Here is a 23,843-nt window from a genome sequence, read left to right as displayed (position 1 = left end):
AGGTAATGATAAATCTCAGCAGTTCCAAAGGACAAGGAAAAGACTGCTTTTACAACAGCAGATGGCTTGAACCAACAAAAAATAACTTCAGGATAGTAAAGGGCTACTGAAGGTTTATGAGAGGTCAGGCTTTTCTCAGCCTGACTTCTAGCACACAGTAAAACCTTTGAACATGACCAGATTCATTTACAGAAGGCATGATAAGATGAATACTGCCAATTTGAAAATCAATAAAACCAAAAGAGAGAAATTCCAGAAAGAACAAATTTGCCTTTCACGCGTAATTAGAAAGAGAGAATTCCCACAATAAGCAGCTGAACCAGTGCACAGGCTGGCCAGCTGCCCGGAATACTATGGAGTTTGCACCATTACACAACAATTTTTGTGGGTTCATCAACACTCTAAAGTCAGCAGAAATGCAAGGCAAGAAGGGAGAAACACTTTGGTGGCCCACAGAATGAGATCCAGCACCATCAGTATCAAATGGCTTGCCTTCCTATTCTGACTTCAAAACCCTTTTCCCCGTGCTGTCTCTTAGGTTTGCAAGCACAGGGACTTTTCCAAAAGAACGATTTAAGTTTTCCAGGAACATTTACTGTACCACCTCCAAAAAAATCCTGAAAAGGGTTAAGAGCTTTTTATCTCCACTTGGGATGCAGCAAGTTTAGAGTCAGCAGGGGAGCATGGAATCCGGGCAACAGCTCTTTACTGAGGGGTACCTTGCCAGGTAAATGGAAACTGGGGGTGCTGTGCTTCCACCCTGACATACAATCCTGGCAAAACCACCATAGTGCTGGTGGCACAGCAATGACCTGGGACTTGGGGCTGGCCACAGAATTGCCTTTAAGGAGCAGAATGCCCTTCAGAAGAGAGGACTGTCTCTTCTTAACCCACCACTTTAAGAAATACAGATGTTCCCAGTTGGAGTTAGCTTTCAGAAAGAGATTCCAAAGTAGACAGAAGCTTCTGGTATCAGAAGATAGAGTATCAACATTTGCTGTGGCTGCAAAATCACACAGCAAACACTGGCTCATAGAATAGCAGGAAAAAAAGGATGGGGTATGGAGTGCATGAAACCTTCAAACAGGAATGATTGTCCAAATAACTCATCAGACCTGGGACTCAAGTCTAAGGTAAATTTAAAACGTGCAATGGGATTTTAGCATGACTTTGTCTTTAAACTCAGGGAACAGTTGCAGAAATCATAGCTACAGAAATGGGAAAAGTTACATGGTGGGCAGCAATTTTTGAAGACACAAATGTGGCCCCTGGGCTTATTATAGGGAAGATTTCCATGGGTTTACAAAAAAAATTCATGGACATTTAGATGAATGTATAACTTCTGTGTAAACATGTAAGTACTTAAAAGTGTAACTTGGAATCTATTATGCATTTCTTTTCTGAATGAATAAGTGGCTCTCACCATCATCATCAGAGTTGAAAAATGAATCTGCTATGTTACAGGCTAGGTTCCAGCTACACTAAAATGACAAAAATGAACTACCATCCTTCAATTTCAAATAAAAAGGCAAGTACATTTTTTACATCAAGCAGCTGAAACAATATTATCCCTTAAAATACATGCAATTAACCGCGTTAAAAAAAGGCTTATGCAAAGTTCACCTAAGCAAGAGAGTACCACTGGCTATTTCATGATTTTCCAGGGTAACATTTCGCTCTAATTTTCTTGATTCAGCATTTACTTAGTCAACACAGTTGTTATGCATTAACTATACTTTTTCTCAGGTGTCTTAGTTTAGCAAAGGCAACAATTTCCATTGGGAATTTTATGCTGAGTTTTGAAACGAGTGAAAACACCTCTGGAAGTGAAAAGTTACTCAGAGAAAAGTTAATACATGGAAGCCAAGGAAACAAATCCAACAGACAGGGAGGGTACAGCTTCCTGAAAGAGTCGGTGGGCTTTGTAGGACATTGCAAGTCAGGTCCACATAGCTCAGGTCTTCACCCAGAGTCAGCAGTCATTTTAAATATAATGGTTTCCAGCCTGGAAAATAGCATGCACTGAATCTACCTGACCCAGGGAAATTTAAGCTGAAAAACCAGCACAGAGGAATTGGAGATGTCCTAGTGTGGTTTCTGCTTCAGAGCTCATCCACAGTCAGCACAGCTAGTACCATGCAGGTGCTCTGTCTGCTGACAGCACCAGGCAGGAGGCAGGGACAATTCCATCCTGAAGGTCGGAGCTGTCTGAATGTGCATGATCTCTCACTCACCAGAAAAGATGGATCGTGGGTAGACTTCAGAGGTAAAAGAAATCAATGGTATTTTACTAGTCATCTTCAGGGTAGCGGCACTTGCACAACATTAAAAATTTATCAGCATTTTGACAGGATATGTCAGCATCCTGAGCAATAAAGTGCAATGTGTTTCTGAAGGACAGCTCTCTCAAGGTCTAGAAAGACATAAAGCTGGGAATCTTACAGATATACAGGGAGTAAAGTGAAAAATTAGTTCAAGCGCTAAGGGGAGAGAGTTCTGGAAAAGAAGGGAAAGAGGATCATAAAAAGCTCTTTAGAAGCAAATAGCCAAATGTGTCATTTATGCTTTCGAGAGATAAACAAATCCACCATCCATGAACACCGTTGAAAGTGCAGTGAGAAAAAGGAGGAAAACCTGCAATACATATAAACATATAATTAAATTGGCTTTGCAAAGAAATATCACTCTGCATGCCATTCCCTGCCCTCAACATAGCCTTCATTTTTTTTCTCTCATTATCATATTTGTAGGACTTAGGCATACAGACCAAGACACATCAAAAGCATGAGTTCAATTCAGATGAATTCCACAGGTGCAGACATTTCTGCAAATATGTTTACACCATCACTGCTGTATCTTTCAAGACCAAAACCTGGAACTTCTGCAGATTATCTGAATTACTTGCCATGGCTTTTGACCAGAGAACTTAACTTGGCTGAGAAACTGTCCCAAGGCTATTGGAAAAACAACTCATCTTTATGCACATTTAATATGCTCTGGAGACCATTTTCCACCAAATTTTAAATATTTTTCCCACATACAATTTCTTACCTGAAGAATTTTGACTTTTCCTAAAACGTTCTCCTGTGACATTGCTTGAATGGCCTGTTCACTCTCTGTTCTCCCATCAGGTATGAAAATACTGTCATGGGAAAAAGCTCGACTGCCCATAGAATAATGGGAGGATCTGTCAAAAAAGAAAAAAAACAGTCAAGAAGTAAGTAAATACCGTAATTAATTTATGAGAGTGACTCTTTATATCACAGTTGTCCTGCTGTATGGATTTCCCTCCCTCTTGCCTTCTACATAAAACTTTTGTACATTCTCAGAGGAGAGGTATCCAAGCAGTTTTGGTCTTCAAATGTTTAATGGAGGTGCACAATTCCTTTATACACAGTCTTCCTCTTTGGAAAGACCTGGAGTTGGGTATTTTTAATGGGCGTGTTGAGAAGTTCAATTGATTTTTGCTTGTTAAGTCTCAAATCTAAATGTTGCTTTCAGGATACAGACTAGAAGGTGATGATGCACACATTACCAGAGTGCTTATCTAAGAAAGTGCATTCATGCTTAGTGCCACTGCTTGGGGCACACTGCCACCCCTGGTCAAAGCAAACAGCAGGTGCCAAGCAAAGGGAGCCCTAGAACACAAAAAGAGATATTACAGTGCAGTAAGCCAGATCTACAGAGCTACCTCCTTTAGCTGATTACTCAGCCCTTCCTATGGCCACGAGCATGATCACACTGACAATAAAGGTTATCACCAAACCCCCAGACTGCAAAGATGCTTATTGCACCAAGCTGTGTGTCCTTGATTAGCCACAAAGAGTGAGGAATGCCCATGTGTTGCTGCTAAACTGAACACCGATGCCAAGGAGGAGGGTGTGTCACAAATGAACCGGTTATGTGGCTCTGATTCAAGTCCACAGGCAAAGGCATGAAACCAAAAGGGGTTTACCAGAAATCATTCTAATGAATTTAACAATAAGAAAACTTAGAATTAAAAAAAAAAAAAAAAAAAAGCTTGTGGTTTTGGGGTCACACTGAGGGAAAAAATGTATCAGTTTGAAAGTCATGTTTTGTCTCACCTAGAATATTCCATGGTAAGTGAAAAGCCAATAATCTACAATCATGATAAAAGCCACAATAAAAAAAAACAACAAAAAAAAACAAACACCAAACCAGAACAACTGAGAAGTCCCAAATCTCTCTTTTTAATGACCTGTTGGCAACCCTATAGAACCCATTTATAGTTTCAGAAAACAATCTGAAGGGGAAAAAAAGTATAGTTTTGATACAGATCCATTCAACATAACCTTCTACATATGATTAAAGCATTGTAAATAAATATTTTAGCAAAAGCAAAGAAGATGATACTTCCAGAGACAGATGTAAGCAAAAGAACAAGAAAAATTAGGCTTCATATTTAAGATCAGTGTATTATATTTTCTGCCTTTTAAAATGTACTAATTGGTCATGAAGTGTTCAAGATATTTATATTCATACTTTGGAAACAAATAAATTGGGAATATATTTATTACATTTTCATCTCATTTTTTCCCTGAGGTATTTTAAGTAAAAACAATAATCTTTTCTTTACTAAGGGAGAGTGTCATATAAGATTACATAGCCCTGCTTAAACTGATTAGATGATAGACTATTCTTGACTTTTATAACAGAATTTCTTAGAGGTAACCTGAAAGTAACAGGATAAAAAGTCCCCCCAAACCTTCTCCCTTGTTTATATATAAAATACTTCTGCAGTCACAAAATAATCAATCCCATTTTTATAACACAGTTCTCTGAATCATTTAATCTTCCATACAATCACAGACTAACTGAAAAACTACTTTTCATCCAGATTAATATTTGACCAACATGCTTAATTTGAAACAAATAAACACACAATAAGGCAAGGAGCTGGTCAATATTCCACAACATTTTTAGCCATGGAAGAAGAGGAACATTTAACTGATGCTAATTCTATGTTGGATTTTTAAAAAAACAAAAAACTATAACACAATTGCCTCTGACTGTTAAAGGTCACCTTTAAAGTTTCTTTTATAAAGTTTTTATTAGATAAACCATAAAATTATATTTTTAAACCCTTTTCTAGAAAGGTTTCTATACTGAATCACTGTGACTCAGTCTGTACACAGCTGTGGGAAAATTACATGGCACTGAAATTCCTCTACCTTGCTTGGCCAGCCAGGAGTCAGCCAGTGAGCCACAGCTTGAGAAGTGTCCCTTACACAGAGACAAATTCCCAGCAGGCCTGGGAGTGAATGGTTTGACAGGAAACTGAATGAAAGTTGGCTTTTCTCATATAATTGTGTAGGTCTGTTTGAACTGAAAGTTCCAGCATTGCATTCAAGCAGGTGAGAAGGACACATGCAAAATGTGACAAACCAGCCATTTGCACTGTTCAGTGTGTGAGCCTGCTGCAGGTGCAGAAGGCAAGGCCAGTGGGAACTGGTTGTTTGCTATTTACCTTTGAGCTGAGAGATCTGCTGAGAATGCATAGTCCAGGTCATACTGTTCTCCAGAGAGGATCCTTTCTCAAATATTTTTTCCAGCTATGCTGTGGCTCAGATACTTGTGGCTTTGTCTCACAGCTATTTGCTATGCATACAACACCATTCACCCCTCTTGCTGTCCAGTCGGTTGGGCTTCTCATACTTAAAATCAGACACCTCATGTATATTTGTGTTGTTTGTTACAACTAATTAGTAGGCAAGAGTTGCAATTCAGGCACCGAAGAGCTCAGTGACTCGTTTGGAAGTTGTTCTTGGCCTTACTAATGAATTGTTAATATTGAAGTTGGGAGCAGCAAACCTGCAGCTTTGGAACTGAAGGGAATTTGACAGCAGTTCAAACCCCAGAACTGCAGCTGACTAACAGCAGGAATACTCTGACTGTATTATTTTTCTGGAACTGCCTGATAAAGCCTGAATTTCTGAAATGAAAGAAAAGAGCAACTGCTGAGGACGGTTCTGGTGGACTGTCTGGGACATGGCTGTGAGTGAAAGTCTTCCCCATCCTGCTGCAGAGCTGAGGACACTTTTAGGAATCTAGTCTCTCCTTGTGCCTGAAAACTTGCCAACATTTCATTTACAGCTTCCTTTGGGGACACCAGGTCACATGAAGCAGCTTGGCAGCTCCATGTGACCTGCAACCACATCACCATTGAAAATCCAGCCCTGTCTTTGACAAGTGCCCACAATGGTACCAGTGGCAGGTTAGGACCATGCTAAGCATTTACAGCATCTCCAACATTCTCCCAGACACCAACTGCTCTCTCCTTCACTCTCTCTCTCTCCCTCCTCATTACAAGGCTCCACACATTTTTGTTTCATAGATCTGAGGACATGCTTATCTGAAAGGTTTTGTTTCCATTTTTGTTTTCTTGTTGACTTAATAATAAAACATACTCCAAATTGTCAGAACACATGAAACAAGAAACCCCACAGTGGATTAATGACAGACTGCTCCCTACTCTATCCCTTCAAAATACTTTGCAAATATGCTGAATATTTCAGAAGTGGGTGAATGAGCAATTCTGCTAGCCACATGTCCAACAACTGGTAAAAATAGTTTAAGAATGTTGTTTAAATATCTATGTAGGCTAAAGAACATTGGAAAAAAGATATTCACACATTGTAGTAACCTAGTTTCTTTTACAGGCAAGTTGAAATAGCAGTTAAGGTGATTTCCAAGTGAGTTGTACTTTCTGAAAGGTCTCTTATTTTACTCCTTTGGAGCCCACAACCTTTTTACATTTTCCCAGTAGTGAATTTGACAGATTATATCACAAAGGTCCTTTTTCCGCTGCTTTTTTTTCACTTTGCTCATGTTCTACTTTTGGGAAGACTGAATTTCTTTTAAGTCATAATACAGTATGAATAATTGAGTTTCCTTTGCTGCTACCCATCTCTGAAGTTTTTCTCAGAAGTCTTTATACAATAACATCCTCACCATCCACATTTACAGACAGGTCTCCCTTCAATTAAAAGGCATGTCAGTATCAGGAGTGGATTTCAACAAATTCACAGCATGGCAGAGTTACGGGATACAGTCACAGCCATGGCTGAAGGTATTACAGTTTCAAACTTCCATGTCACTTCCAAGAGACATGGGAAAACAGGGGCATCAGTTTATGAGCACTTCTCTTGATATTTCCAGTGATGACACTTCAGAGGCTGTTTGTGCTGAAAATAGTTGAATCATCATCTGACTCACTTTCAGAAACCTAAATTACATGAATTATGGATGTGATATATCAAAATACAAAGCACTTTTAACAGATCTTTAAATATGTTCTCCCTGAAGATGTGTTGCAACCCAAATATCATGTTCCAGTTTCAATTGCAGTACACAAATTTTCAAAACTAATTTTCTCCTACTGAGAGCAAAGTTAAATTCCATTTGCTCTTTATCCATTACTCATTCTTGTTGAGGTGTGTGCACTAAGAAACTAGGAAATGTGAAACAAATCTCTCACAGTAGAATGGGACCACCCTGAGCCTACAGGAAAGGTCTTACTCCTCTCCCACAAAATGCAGGAAACAGAGACCCTCTTTGGACTCTCCCTCAGCCATCAGCTGCTATGGATCTATTTAGGAAGTGATTTTCCATCAGTTCTAGGTACCTCAAGTCAGGACTGGGTGAGGTATCACATTCTCTTTATCCTCCTCTCCATGTGCTCCCATCACCTTTTTTGTGCCATATTAGTGGTCATTGTTCACATGAAACAATTCAGAGAAATGATCTGGTAACTAGAATAACCAAGTACAAAAAAACCCAACATATTAAAAGTCCCCCCAAAACATCAGAACTCAAAAATCCACACAAATTCCTGGTTTGGCTGAGCAAATCCTGACACAAGTTTCCATGCTAGCTGCATATGTAGAGAGCTGGAAAGAGTCAGACATCAACCAACATTTACTGCTGTGGGACTGTACCCTTAACTACATCAGAGCACGTGCAGGGACACTTGCACAGAATACAACGTTATTGTATTGACACTGCTGGCTGTGATGTTTTTAGACCCCATGTTTCTCCAGAGCTATTTCTCCTCTTAAAGACAAATGTGTGATCTTTAAAAAGGGGAAGCTTTTCCAGAAAGGAATACTGAGACCTCAGCTCTTATATAATCCCATGCTGGTGCATTACTGAAGTACACCAATTGCCTCTTTGGTGTGTCATAAATGTTCCTCCCACTCTGATATTAAAGAGATAGAGATAGAAATAGAAACTGGAAAATAAAGGGAGAGAATGAGTTGTTCTGTTCTTTTATGTTTGTAGAGACCGACTCCAAAAAACCCAGAGTCTCATGACTTCCACTCTTTTAGATTTCCATTAGAAACCAATTCTGTAATCGTTAAAGATCAAAGTCAACTTTTTAACATAAAACCATTTTTAAACAAAAAAAAAGTTTAAAATCGTGCAAAGCAAGAATGAATTTGGTTTAGCCAGGCATTGACTCTTCATATAATCTCCTCAATGGAAACCAAGAACCACTTCCCAGAACATTACCTGAGGGAAATGACAGGTGCAGTGATAGGTTGCCTCTACTTGGTGTTTTGTTTTAAAAAAGAAATCTGATACAACATTTTGCATCTCCCATGAATGTCTCCAGGGCAGCTAGAGATGAAAAGCATAAATTGCATTTTCTAGTCATTCCAGAGAAGCATTAATACTGTAATAGAGGAAAATGGATTGTAATTCTGAGCTATATTTTCAGTGTCCTCTTTTTCATCTGCTGGAAAGAGAGTTTTGGTTCTAACACCTGGATGGGGAATATTGTTCATGCTGCAACATGAGTTAGAGCTGTGCTCAGGCAGCAAATGACTTCATTGCATTAGCAAACTCACAAGCATGGGCCTCACAATCTGAACAGACAAAGGAGAGACTTTTTCAACAGGGAAACTTTTTCATAAAGTAAACTAAGAGATCATTTCTGAATTCATTCTAAATATATATTCATATCACCTTCAGGAACAAATTCAATGAATTTCAGGGCACGAACTCTGGGAAAACTTTTCTCAGTACAGTTCAGTTTTTTCAGTACAGTTTGCCTGTTATGACCCATCCAAGTCCCACTGATGCCAACAATCAGTTGTGCAGCCACACTCAGAGTCTTTTCAAATATATGACTCAGCATTATTTTATACAAAACTCCAGTCTGGTGTCATCAAGGGACCTGGAGCCTATGAACTTACCATAATTTATTTTTCTTAGAAGTAGAGATCAAGCCTAACTTTAGGTAGTTGATGCATCATGTTAATAGTACAACTAAAATTATTATAATTAGGGGCATAAAAATTAACCATGGTTTTTCACCAAAAACATGTAATAAAATTTATTTAAAAAAATCCATGCAAATGGAAAACTGCAGCCATAACCTTATCTGTCCTGGAACATCCTCAACACACCTCATAACCAGGAAATAAGAAACTCTTTCCAGATGTACATGTCAGCTGACACAAGTAAGGAAAATCCAAGGTTTTTTTTCCTAAAACAAAATTTCTTACAATCTCCCTATGTTGCTTTGCTCTGCTTAAGCTTGAAGAGATACTTGCTTAAATCAGAGCTCCGACAGGATGAAGCCTTCGGAAGAAGGTGAACACCAAATACCACAGAAACAAGGCACTTGCACTGGAGTCAAGAAGGCATTCAAAATGAGGCACTTAGAAAGGAAATAATGACTGACAAGTGCCAATTGCAGAAATGCAGTTAATACACAGAGAAAAAAGATTCCCAGTGTATGAAAACTGGATGTGACAGAGAGAAGGTTTCTTGGGAGCTCTTTGAAGCTCCAAGATAGATCACTTTTTACTGTTGATCTAGATTTCTTCAAACAGAACTGCCCAATGCTGCAAGTAAAGGGGTCCCATTTTATGGGAGGCTGTCAAGACACTGAACTTTTCTCAGAGACTTTTTCCTGGAAGGTCAATGCTGTCTCACTTGAGTCCTAAACATCTGACAGGTCTAATTCCAGGTCCCTTGAAATACTGCATTCAGCCTAAGGAAAGGTAATCTACTGTACCCCAAATAAGAGAAATTTAGTTCCCCACTCCCTCTGCACATCAAGCCAGAATCACAAACTTTAGTACAGCACTGCACAGGTACCCTTTCAGGTCTGTCCTCACAATGCTTTCTCAGAAGTTGAGTATTTGTCAACTGTGACAAAAAAGGCAAATAAAAAATCTTCTCATGTGCCAAATCATAGCCTCAGAACAGAAATTTCTGGAGACTTCAGTGAAGCTCCACAAACCTGTGGCACTTTCTTGTAGTCAGTACTTCTATCTCCCAGCCATTATGGTTAGGACAGAAAGTTAATGAATACAGTTTTAACTTTTTTAACTCAAGAAGGGCAATATAGAAAAGGGAAAAGGAATTCCAGTTTTCACAAGGCTGAGCAAGACAAACTGCAGCAGGAAACCTCCCACCTGGGTATTACAAAACAACATAGATGAACAAAGAGCTTGAAGTGTGCATACATCAGGATACCAAGCAAGTTATTTGCATTTGATGAATCCAAGATGTAAGAAAGGATGGACAGGCGGATCTCTCCGGCTGCTTCCAACTCAGCTAGTCAATCTACACCACATGTAGATTACCTCAATTGCTCCGGGCACGTCTGCATCACCCAGTCAGCACAGTCTCCATTAGAGATTCAGGTGTTAGCTGTGAGCAGGCTTGTAAGCCAATATAGCACTCTGTGAAATACTAGCTTAGGCCTGGGAAGCAATATAGATATCTTCTTTAGCCTACACTCATTCATTTGCTTGTTTCCACCTTCCAGAAGCAGCTTCCTCCCTTAATACATTTTCAAAACAACCATCTCCTCTCCCCAAAACAAAGCTAAATGTCCACAGGACACATCTGTAGATAGCAAATTCATGTACACTGCAGGCTGAGGAAGAAATATAACTTACTAAAGGAATAGGAACATCTCTGAGCTTTTATTGCAAAATTGGAGCTTTTATTAAGCTTTTTTAATATGCAGGTGTTGTACATTCTTAAAGAATTTGAAGCAAATGGTTCACAAAACTTCTCAGGATTTTGCTTATGTAAATATACTACTGGTTATTTGTATTTAGTCTATTTCTGTATGAATAGCGGAAAGTATGGCAATGCATTTACTGTCAGACAACTTGTAAACAACTATGTGTATTATTTTTAGTTATCTGGATTAAATTCATAAATGTTTGTAATTACAGTAAAGGCTAAAACATATAATGGATGGAAGACATATTGAAAACAGGCCGGAGTGACAAAACTGAGCTCTCAAAGCAATTGAATGCAGTGCACTGAACATTTATGCTTGTTGTAAAATTAATTAAGTGGCAAAAACTACCTGGAAACTGAAAATTATCATCAAATCTCACATTTGCACCATGAAGTCTGACAGGAAAAACAGAACTTTGACTGAGTATTTCTAGCAGGCTAAAACGTCTCAGGAATGACAGAAAGAAATGTTTCACTTGAGGTGAAACATGGGACCTTTCACATTTACTAATCCCCTCTGATTTAAATTTTACAGTCTGATTTTTCCACCAGATGCTAACTTTTAATGCTTTTGTTAATTAGAAAGATTAATAGGATTAAAAATGCAAACATTTAACAGTCTCAAACAAGGTCTGCCACACCTTCATGTCACTGATTGAGGAACAGGACAAGTTCCCATATCACTGTTTGTTTCTGGGTGCAGCACTGCATTTTCAGCTATGCCAAGTGGGAAATCCCTGATAGTGAGATGACGCTGTTTAGTTTGCTCGTGAGGGAAAAGGCACTAAAACCTCCCCATGTGGCTTGGCATCGTGCACTCAGGTAATGCATCACAGTGGGGCTCAGTCACTCCTCCAGCTGCACTGTGGCTATGCTCAGTGCTGCTTTTTCTGGGACGAGCAAAAGAGGTGTACAGTATTACACCACAGAAACCAAAAGGAAACCTAGTACACAAGGAATTTCACAGAATGGAATAAAACCCCAGAAGCTAAAAAAAATCCGCCAAATAGAAAATTTTTAAAAATCATATTTTTATAGGCACCATTAGAAATGTTGTTCTAAGGTCTAGGGTGATGTTTTTGATACAGATTTCATTCTTGAGCAGAGGAATTTGGAAATTTTTTTTTTACCCTTTCAGATTTCTTTGTTACACTTTCAGATACACTCCCCAGTGCAAACACTTCCTTTACTTCCAAAGGAGCAGGCTTTGGGCAGGAGCCAGCTAACCTCTCTGAGACGAGCAGTTGGAAAGTGAATTATTACTGACTCCAGTAGTTTGTGAATCTGGTCTTGGGGCATTGTTGCTATTGGGGTAAGAGCTTCTTTTGCTTGAGTTTTCTTTGTTTGTTTGTGTTTGTTTACTTTGGGTTTTTTTCCCTAGTTAGAGATTGCTGACTTGTTTACTCTGTACAGTTTCTTACTCCCACCATCCCCACAGAAAATTCTCACGCTGTTCTTCTGTCATCCTCTGTTGTCACTGGAATGTGATCTGATTTTCAGGTGCCTCTCTCCTCTCTGTTCCTTCTTCTGCTTTACATTCAAATTGGTCCAAAATAAAAGCAGCCTGTTTGTTGACCCCAATTACAGTGCAAAAATTATTTGGGATAGAGGGAAAAAGGATGTCTGTCTCAACCCAAAGACACCACCTTGCAGGGAAATGTATGCAATAAAGTATCTATAACAGCCAGTTCAAGTTTCCCTTTCCCCAGTTTTAAAAACAGGGATGCCATTAATACCTCTGCTCAGGTGTTCACCTGTTAAATCACAGAGCTGGATTCAAATTCATTTCTGCTTCCCCCTGGGATTTCTTATTTGCAGAGCAGCACACGTGCCCCTTAAGCAGCGAGATTTTGAGGTCTAAAGCAGCAGGTGTCAGAGGAAGGAGAGATGCACACGCTTCATAGCGAGCAGCGTACAAACTGCTGGCAGTCAGCAGAGGGGAATTTTAGTTCCATTAGAAGCAGGGGGAGCGGGAGCTGTGTGTGCAGCAGCCGGGGCGCACTTACCTCAGCCCGCTGCCGGGCTCCTCATCCGAGGAGCTCCCGTTGCAGATGTTGCCGAAGGAGTGGCTGGGCTTCAGTTTGGGCTCCTCACACTCTGAGGCGGGCTCTCTTTTCTTCCTCCTGCCGAAGAGCTTCTTGAAAGGCTGGAATTTGCCTGCCTTTTTCTTGTCTGCAGGTGAGAAGACAGAGCGGCGGGGGCTGAGGGAGGCTCGGAGGAGGAATGGGGTCAAAGAGCGAGGCGCAGCCCGGAGCAGCGATGGAGGGCCGCAGCCTGCTGGGCACGCGTCACACCGACACGGCAAAGGCACGGCCGCTGCTCTGAGGCCAAACGCCTGGCTCAACACAAAGGGCAATTCCCCGGAGCCAGAACGTAACACTGCCGTGGTTTTAGGTTTTATACCGCAGTTTTGACTATTTTACCAAAAGACAAACGATGCTTTTGGTCACCCCACTTTGGAAGGGGCTGCATCCTCTGCCTTGAATTGAAAGCAATTGAAAACAAAGAGCTTTAGAGTTTTAGTTGTGTGGCCTCATAACTAGGCAAGTCAATCTATAAATGAACAAAGAGAATAGAATAAATTTTTGTTGGTTCATGCTGGGTTACTTCAGTCAACATCCAGCTTTATATCAGAAAAGTCAATAAATTTCTCTGACTTTTTTCTCCCCAGGTAACTGAGGACAGAATTTGACCAGGCACTTTTTCCTTGAGACACTGACATTTTCAAAGCTACACCAAAAAAAGCACAGCAAGACCACAAAACATACATGAAGACATGAACAAGAAATAAAAAAGTTAATTAGGAAAAAAGTAACCTTTTTCCTTCCACCAATAACTGGAAAAATAAAGGCAGCTTCAAACTATTATCCCCCATCTATTAAAAAGAAGTACCATGATTTTCTTGTTAACTACAGGTTAATTTCTCGGGGCTGGGATGAATCAAAGAATATATAAAACATAGTAACTGTTAAAGTGCTTTATTCCTCTTAGGCTTTACCTTAACTTTAACTACCTTAAAACAGTCTAGTTGGGTTTTTTAATTTGTTCGTTGTTTTGTTTTTTTTTAAATCCCAGCATTCAGCCTCCTATCATAACCTAGTTTGAGAAGCATCATGTTGTACTGGTGACAAATATTTTCATGAGCTAATTACATTCCTGTATGTGCTTCTCTCACAGGCTGTGTGCACACATTGCCTCAGCGTGCTCTACTCTTCCTGTGGGCTGGGGCTCAGCAGAAAGCCCTGGGTTGGTTGCAAAGTACATGCAGGCCCTGTAGGAAATTTTAACCAGGAAACCTGGAATATCTTCTGCAGTGCAATAGTATTCTTTAGTTCCACCTTGGGTTTTACACTCTACTCTGCCATACCTAAGCAGGGTAAAGCACATCTGGGTAACACACCATTGTAACCAGTGGAGGAATATCTGCAGGGCTTTCAGAGGGAGAAAATGTGTCCAAGCATATTTTGACCTGGCTACCTCCAGTGGTAAGTGGTTTCCAAACTTGCATAGTGCCAGAGAGCCTGAGCTGAACCCAGCGTAGCATTAAACTTACACACAGTTCATCTATCTGTATCTGATTATGGATGAAATAAGAAATCTACATTGAAACTACAAAGTCAAAGACACAAGAGATAATAATTCTGCTCTTCCTTTACAGATCCATAAGAGGTTCACAAAAACGTAATTCTTCTTGGGCAGTCAGGATACACAGGATTTTTTCAACTTCATTAAAACATCAGGGCATCCTAGTAGCAGCATAAAAATAAAAAGCTGAATTACAAACTTCAAACCCAGGCCCAGCATCATAATTTTCCAGTCCAGAATCACTGACTCACAATAAGCAGATGAGAAAAACAACAACTGGAACAGCAGTTTTACCAGTGTAGAAGAAAATGGGATATGGAAGATTACCTGTCACCCAGCCCTGCCTTCCATAAGCAGATCAACTTGCATCTCCAGCCAGACCAATTGCTTGTTGCTCAGTTCTGACTTCAGATATATGTAGAATGTATTTATATATAATAGAAAATATTCCTATATTAAATCCCTAGAAGACAGGCAGGCATTCAAGCAGAGAAGGAGAGAAATTACTGCTCTTGGCCACTGCTGCTCTGACCCTTTAAGAGCTTCAGAAACACCTGACTGCAAAACACCATAAATCAAATGGTAGAGCATATAGGACAGAAAGCATCAGTACCAGACACAAAACTGAGTAGAAGAGCTGTTTGTTCAGAGTTCTCACCTTGCTTCTTTCCTCAGCTTTCTCCAAAAGGGAGATGCCAATTTTGCTGGTTAATGTCATTTACTGCATAAATCAATTCAACTACAGCATTTTTAAAAAAAGGTTCTCACCATGTCATTCATCCACGTTACTCTTGTCTCCTCCTCTTTTCGAGATCTCCAGATATAACTGTGAATTGCCTCATTGATTCTAAATCCACGGTACTGATTCACCAACTATGAGTCTAATGTTGAATGAATGTAACAGGTCAACACAGCTTTCACTTCATCAAAATGGGTGAAAACCAACACACTTATCTGAAGCCAAGATCTGCTTTTGCCCATGTGATCTAACATGTCCCTTAGCTGTTTCCTTGCTGCACACCCATCATCACAGCTGTCACATTACTAAGCATGAATTCTTTAAATCAGGTTTTGTGACTCATTCCAAAGCCAAAGAACACCCTGCCCTGCACAGGCTGCGCATTCTGTTCTCCATCCTGCCAGGTTTCTAAGGAGGGAATGCCTGACCGCTAAGACAAAGTCTGTTTATGTATATTTTTCACAAGATCTTATGGAGGAAGATGTGGGATGATATTGCAGGGTGAAATGCTTCCTGTAGCAGTAAAACAAGTACAAAAAACAAGTATTCCAAACATCAGCAATGCAGCAGACAATTCTCTTCACAAAAGCCTTTTGAGTCTGTCATTCTCGAACAAAACTCATCCCTTCTGTCCATCTCTACTGCTGAGAGAAAAAAATGGGATAGTAAAGGATGAAAGTTGGGACAAAGTTGACAGTTGGTGTCAACTTGCAACAATGACAATTGTTGGGAGAGCCAGAAAACAAAAACAAGTCAGCTTACATGTGCCATTTGCTTGTCTCCTCAATCACTTTAATGGAATCCTACAGATTCAGCCCCAGGAGAGCAGGGGAAATAAGCAATTAAACCTTTTTTTCCTGTCTGTTTAATAAGTCTATCTTGTTCAAATCACTGTAAACAGTTAACAGGAAACCAGTTTTGAATCACAGAATAACATACGGTGTAAAGGCGACAGATAAACAAGGTTGGATACACTAGCTAGGATAACACAGCACATATGGTAGGCGTGCCCTTCTCAGCTACCAGAAGAGTAGCAGAGCAGATTAGAATAATCTGTAACCTGTCATATAATTTGTCAGATGCACAAAGACATGCAGTGCATAACACAGAGCCAGTTAAAGCAGAGAGCCTTGGCATCACATAGGCAGCACATGGTGCCTCCGCTCACGATGAGAGAGGGGAGCAGCTCCTCCTCTCACAGTTGCTCTTTCGAGCTCTCCAAGAAAGATGAAGGTGGGTGCAATGGCCTTTATTGCCAGGAAATCAGGTGCAGCCTTTGGACTCCAGCTGGCAAAGTCTTATCGACATGCCAGCTGAAAATTCCCCACAAAATAGCTTGCAGTTAAATTGCTCCATTCAGGATTCCCAGGCTGTGACACCTTTCAAAAAACAGCACAGAACCCTCAACACAAGCATAGGCCAAACAAAGATTTAACTATCATGATTATAGAGAGAAGAGATTTAAATTATTGGAAAGGGAGTGAGCAGTGTATCCCAGACAACAGGCAGGGGTGAGATTATGCCACTGGATGAGATAGAGGAGATGTCAGTGCCCCTGGAAATATCTGAAAAACTGTTTTCAAGCAAAGAAAACTTAACAGAAAGACTCACATAATCACAGAAGAGACACCTAAATATTTAACAAGGTGTTGATTCCTTGCAGCTTTTCCTATTTACTGCAGCACTGGGAGCACTCACAGAACTGTGGATGAGGAAACCTGGGGGGCAGGTCGTCTCTGAGCAGAGCTGACCAAGCACGTACATCAGCTGGTGGGTAGAAGGATGACTGCTGAGCAGAAAAATAAATAGAAGCAGGATTCATAGTGTCAATTTGAATTTTAAGTCACAATGACCAAGATTTTTCAAGCCCTAGTTTTGATATAGGATTTGCAAAGTTTTCACAGAATTTTTTTTCTCATTAGTTGAAATGAAGCACCTGTTTATGACACTTCTCTTAGCCTGAGATATTGAGCTGTCTCCAAAATTATGCGTTCTTTGTTAGTGAATTTAATGGCTATAAAATGTGGTGTGATAAACTAGATTAGTGAGAATATGAATTATTTAATTGGATAGATATTTCTATAATGAATTTAGGGAATGGAAATCAAAATGGATGTTGCATTCAAAACTGTGTGGCAGAGAGAGGACAAGTGGGCTGCTGGGCTACAGGCACAATACAGCAGCCAAGGTGGAAAAGGGGACTAAAAGATACTGTCAAGAGGGTGAGTTGACTGACATTTCTCATTGCATCTCTGCAACAGAAAAAGCTGCTATGGTACACATTGCCAGTACCCCCGTTTAAAAAAACACCTCAGTTTCAAGCTGATGGTATGTTTATTGATGCTCTTTTTAAAATAACTCAGAATGTATCCACTACAATAACCACTGCCCAGTTGAACCCTAGGTTGGCCAGGCATCTGCAAAAACTTCTTTGCTTTTCAGGTCCCCACCAAAAAAGCTGCCTTCTTTCCCCCTTTCCCAGTCTGTTCCAATGGCATAGAGCTTCTCTGGGCAAATTAGGATTGGCACTTGCTTCCAGCTTTCCCACTCACTCCACATCTCAGTACATCCACTTCTGTGAGACTCCAGAGATGCTCGTTTTTGCTGATAAATTTTCAGTGCTCCCTGGAGAAGTGTTTCCACTCCTCCAGGGAAGGGAAATAAATTGTTCAGGGTCAAGGAGGAAGAGAGCAGGCTTTGCTCTGCTTAACTATGTTCTCATGTTTTAAAATAGGTGTGAGCTTCTGTACCTGTGGTAGCTCATCTGATCTCACTGGGAAAATTGGTTTCTGGACATATTCTTTTTTCATGACCTGCCCTCAATCCATTGCCCTCTCTTCCATAGGTAGCTGGGGTTGATAGATGGACGCAGTCCAGATATACAAAGCAGGCACAAACACCAAAGAACCCAAGGAAACATTTAAGAGAATACACAGGGAACAAAGATAGACATAAAAAAAAAAGACTGAGGCTCAGATTCAATAATGCAACTTCTCAGAAATGGGTTCACCTCTGTCAGACATTTAGTGATGGCACATAACAGTCATAAAGCTGACAGTATGCAATAGTCCCATGCTGACAGAGATAATATCACCTGACATAACATCAATACCTGAGAAACACTAAATGAAAACAAGATTGAGAGTTATCAAAGGCGTCAAATTGGCATAGTCACAATGGTCTAATGAAACACCTAGGCAAAGCAAAGGAAACATAGTGGGCTATTACTTGCCTGTTTTTCCAAGAGTATCAGGTGATCTTACAAGAGATACTATTTCTTGCAAACCTTGTCCCAGAGAGGATGGGGTATTCTTGGATTACCTGATATAAACTAGTAATACTACCTAAAGTATCCATAACACAGGAAGAACGAATCTTATTTTCCAGAAACATCTATTTTCCCTTGCCATCTACAGAAGCAAAAACATTTCCACAAAAAACAGCCCATTTTGTGATTTTTCTTTCTCCCAAAGACTGTATTTTCCACAGAAATCTTATGTACCTAAGACAGTCAGCTGTCAGGAGACACGTATGAATCATCGTAATGGAGTCTATTAATGTTCAAGCACCATCCAATATGCTTTATCGTTCAGAGCAAGGAAAGAGTAATTTCGACACCTCTGGATACAGCAAGTAAATACTCTCTTGAAGGTAAAAGGACTGAACCTCCACTGCATGAGGTTTGGCATAGTGGTCTTTACAAGCAACAGAGAAATACGAATGAAGAGTAAATAAAATTTTTTAAATGTTTGGATGACATTAAGAAGAACTAGAGCTAAGTAAATAGGATGACATTAAGAAGAACTAGAGCTAAGTAAATATCCACTTCTTCAGTCTCATTTACTGTGGCAAAAGTCTCCTTTCATTTCTGAGCTCCTGCTCTCTTTTCCCCACCTTCTAATTAAAGACTGTCCCAGACAGTCTTTGTATTTGTGCCTTCTATTTTCATCAAGCATCACAATGAGTGGTCCTAGAGGTCAGAGAGCCTCATTCATCCTAAAACCCTTTGTTTTAGCACTGACATTCTGAATTCTTAATCCATCCCGCTGCCATCCTTGGGCAGCACCTTTGGGACAGAGAAGACACTGCTCTCCAAAAAACAAAGCCAGACCTGGAGCAGGTAGCTCACTTTGGGAATGTGTGAGGTAGGCTGGGGATAGCAACCACTCCCAGCAGGGAAGACAGTATGAGAAAATTAGTACAAACTTCAGGAGCAAACCCTACTGAAGCCAGGGAGTTTTCTTCTTCCAGGGGAAAGCCCTGGTTACAGGCTTCACAGTGAGTAGCCAGAGGGTATAAAAAAAGTTGGAATTCGTGTCCTGAGGAGGGTAAGGATGGGTAGAGGAGTCCATACCTATGAGGACATCTGAGAAAGGGTTCAGTAAATGCAATAGATGTTACCGAGATGCTGGGCTGCAATGCAGAATGTACCCAATAAGATAAAACCTGCTTATTACAGCTCTGGGCGCAGTGATGCATGTGAGACTTTTAGAAAGGAAGAGACTGCAATAGCTTCTGATTCACCAACAAAATATTATGTAACAGAAGGGAGAAAGCTTTGTTTTACTAGTACAAGGTTTACTAACTCAAGTTATTAATGATGGGAGATCTTTTTGGTGTGCTGGGTTTTATCTGATGCTTCCAGAGCTGCTTGAAACATTTGACGTCAATCAATAAAGAGATGTTGGATCACTATTTCCTTCTCAGAGGAAAAAAAAAAAAAAGGTAAAACATGGGATTCCTTCAGTAGTTTAATTTCTTATGGGGGAAAATTCCTGATTGAAAGAAGTCCTGGCCATGCTGCATGTGGAAAGATAAACCTCCCTAAGATAAAGCTACTTCCCTGAGGCCCCATGTCAAAACAGTCCAAAGTCCAAGGAGCACCACGTACACTGCACAAACAGCTCCCACTGCCCCTCCCCAGCTGCCAGAGGTCATTTATACCTCCTCAAGGCTGGCACAGGCTGCTGACAGACCAGGATCCTACACTCAAATCACAATTTGCAAGATCATTCTTGCAAGGGATTGTGTTACATGAACAGTTTTTCATGCCTCTCCAGCTCTAAATAAATCCTGTATTGCACTGGTCAACATTTTTAGATCCATACCACCTCCAGTTTTCCACTGGTGAGAGGAGGAGTATTTCACCATCACAGAAACTATTGTCTTACCATAGAAAATGTTAATTTCCATGAAGACAGCATGAAACTCATTGACCAAACCTCTTCAGTGATAAGGCAGAGGTGTTACTAGCATGCAGCTGTGTTCCACCAATAAGAAAAAGCCGAGAAGCATCCTGACCTCCAAGGACAGTCAGAGTGCTGTGCCGGAAAGTCTGGATGGCTGGAGGACTGGGATAACTGGGACAGAAATGAGTTGAAGTATTATGTACAAACTCATTCCTTTAGGACCTATTGCTGAGGTGTCCCAGATTAGCTAGAAATGGGTGAGAAGACAGATGTGACCACTCCAGCTGATCACAGGATAATTATAAGCCAATACTGTGGTGCTGATGCAAATGTTGAGTGTCCTCCTTCAGAAAGGGCTCTGGGGAGTGGCAGGGTTACTGCCCAAGCAAGGGGCTGGAGATCCCACTGACTAATAAATCACTAGGGGCTAACAAATCAAAGCTGTAAGAAAGCAGGTACATCCAATATATTTTAGACTGGGATTTGGATTTTTTTTCTTTTCTTTTTTTTTTAAGGGAAACAATAAACTAATACATTATTGAGTCATTATGACACAAAACAATTTCTTTATTCAATGTCACATAAAGGCATTATGATATCCAATATTATTGGATAAAAATTTCATGTCATGGTGCAAAACCAAATGCACTATTTCTGCTTTTAATGCCTAATACAAATTGAGACTGATACAGACATAGATACTCAGAGTGTTTTTTTTCACTTTTGCACAGTTTTAGTATAACATATTTTACAGTGACAAACGTATTTGAATTTTAAATTTTCAATTCAGATGAACAGCTAGAATATTTTAGATAGGTCAGATTAAATGAGCCAATTTTTCATTTTATGAATTTACCTACTCCCCAGTCATAATAGATGTTATTGTGTTTTTTTGAAACTATCAATATACCTTTTGAGTTAGGGCAGCTCCATGATGAAGTAAAAATACATTTTAAAGAGTTCCAACATAGTTCTACATGTAGCTCTAAATGAAGGAGAGGGAGATTAGGGGAAGGGGAAACCCCAACAATTACTTTATGCCTGTGTGTTTTCTTTCAAAGTTCTGAGAATTATAAAGTGATATAGAAAACACAGGACTAAAAGGGGTCTTATTCGAAGCAAATTATGAACTACTCCAGAGGACATATTAATTTAATAAGTTCTTCATTAAATTTGATAAGGGTAAAGCTGAACAGAAGGCAGTAAATCCATCTCCCCTCCCCAGATTTAAGGAACTAAAATGTCTGGATCATCTTTAAATTTTATATGAATCACAAGACCCCCTTATTCGAGCTACCTGGAAGCCAAGCTAAATCTGACCTCATGTTGAATATGTCTAAAAGACCTAAAACAACTTGCCCTGATCTCTGATTTCACAGAATTAAATCATGCTGTTGTTGTTTACAGCTGCATAGCAAAATAAAGAACATAAACTATATCTTAAGAAAAGATATGCATAAACCATAGTAATCACAAATTCTCCAGCAAGCTTTGATAGAAAGCAAAAAACAAAGTCAATGCTTGCATGGTGAAAACCACAGTGAAGAGAAGCATGGAGCTGGGAGAAAGAAAGAAGCATGGAGCTTTGTTTGAGGTTCTTTTAGACTTATGGAGGAAGCAAAACCTCAACTTCCTTATTCTGTTGTGCAGGGTAGACAGAAGGAATCATGGCACTCATTTCCCAGACTGGCATAACCCCAAAATATCAACAGGAAATAACTTCAGTCAGCAGCACAGGGGCTGAAGAACCTGCTCTGTGTTCCATTCCAAAGCCTCGAAGCACCGTGCTCTCAATGGAGCCATCTCTGCTCCTGGAGCTGTGCAAAGCTGTGGCAGAAGGACACCTTTGGCTCCTCAATGATCCCCCTGTGCCTTCCTGCTGCATGCTTCCCTTTCCCAAACACCCTGCTAGGTTCACTTGCTCCTTCTGACAAACAAGTCCTCTGATACTGACACAAATTGTGGCCATATTAATACGTGGAGCATCTGTCTTGAGTCCATAAATCTCCTATTTAACAAACATCTGGATTTTCATTTCTGAGCAGCTTTCCCTGCATACACGGGCCCAGATTATCGTCCTCCTCAGGAGAAGCAGGCACTACACTGGGATGCTCTCTGTGTTGTTCAGGACAAGATTTGCCTTCTGGGCATGTCAGCAGGAGAGGATAGTCAGCTACTTGTGTGTAGCCTGCAGCTCCTCCTGTCCCTCTCGCAGCTTCAGCATCACAGCCTCTCACCTTGGTGCTGCACAGAGAGCCCTGCTGTGCTTCCACTTCTCCTGCTGACACTCAGTCATTCCAGTCTGCACTGGATCACCCTTTTGAGCATCAGGGTCAGATGGCCATTTCCAGTTTTTTCAGAAATTGCCAGTTTTTGTAACATAGACCACTATCAGCTGAAGGATGAAATTGATGTCTTAATATTGATTGGAATGTTATAAAAAAAAGCTCCACCTGAGCCAGCACTTAACCAACACTGTTACCAGCAATTTCAGAAACAATATTTTGAGCAGTTAAACAGACCACGGAGATAAAACTGATCATCATTATTAATCACTCATTGTACACTGCACACACCTAACCTAGCTCCTTATCCATCACCTGTTCCCATACAGTGAGCAGGCAACAGGCTGAGGCACAAAGACAAATCTCAAACAACTTTTATGCAGAAAGAGCAGATTAAAGACATGACCAGGAACATGTAACTGCTTTCCCACATCTTCACTGGAGCCCTCAGCCTGGGTTGTCTTCACCACCCAGGCCAAGCACAGACCTGTGTGTGCTTGATGTAAGTAAGACATTTTTGTGATAGGAAGAGGACTGTAAATCTTCAAGCTGAAGTTCTGGCAACTTTCTCAAACACTAAATCTGCTCTGGAAAAGGAGCATATAGTTGACTCAATTCCTTGTCTTGTCATCAATGTACCAAAATATACAGAATAATAAAAGTGAAGTGGTTGGTTTGTCTTTGCTTTCCAGAATTAAAACTAGATGAGCAAGACATCACTTGAAGTGCTTACTGACTGAAAAACAGAAATCTGATGAAATTTAACCTTTTAGACCTACCTATTCTTCTGATATTTGCAAAACTTACAGTATTCACTTCATAGAACAGTCAGATATATTTTGCCATCAAAATTATTTGGCTAACACTGAGTATATTAACATATAACAGTAATAAGTAGAAACAATGTTATTTTAAAAGTCAACCAAGTAAGATTTCTACTCCAAATAGAAATATCAAGAAAGGGTTCTTTACAATTTCTGTGGCATCAAAATAGAAAAAAATTCCATCATACTGCTGTGATGCTAAATGAAATCT

At 40.1% G+C, this 23,843-nt stretch overlaps 1 protein-coding gene across 6 annotated transcripts in view; it reads right to left on the bottom strand.

The window, feature by feature from the left end:
- CRACD (capping protein inhibiting regulator of actin dynamics) overlaps nucleotides 1–23,843 on the bottom strand; it is a 124,042-nt gene that overhangs the window by 21,634 nt on the left and 78,565 nt on the right. For all 6 annotated transcript variants that reach the window (XM_088056035.1, XM_088056032.1, XM_088056036.1 and 3 more), the window contains 2 exons: nucleotides 13,017–13,182; nucleotides 3,052–3,187 (listed from right to left, as the gene is read on the bottom strand). In XM_088056035.1, the coding sequence (XP_087912161.1) occupies nucleotides 3,052–3,187; nucleotides 13,017–13,182 (302 nt within the window). The remainder of the gene's footprint in view (nucleotides 1–3,051; nucleotides 3,188–13,016; nucleotides 13,183–23,843) is intronic.

Source organism: Pseudopodoces humilis, chromosome 6, assembly GCF_049639895.1.
Source record: "Pseudopodoces humilis isolate 2021_Gansu_Grassland_sample_001 chromosome 6, ASM4963989v1, whole genome shotgun sequence".
In the NCBI taxonomy this organism is placed as follows: Eukaryota; Metazoa; Chordata; class Aves; order Passeriformes; family Paridae; genus Pseudopodoces; species Pseudopodoces humilis.
The sequence above is the reverse complement of the archived record's forward strand: the minus strand, read 5'-3'. Positions and strand labels throughout refer to the sequence as shown.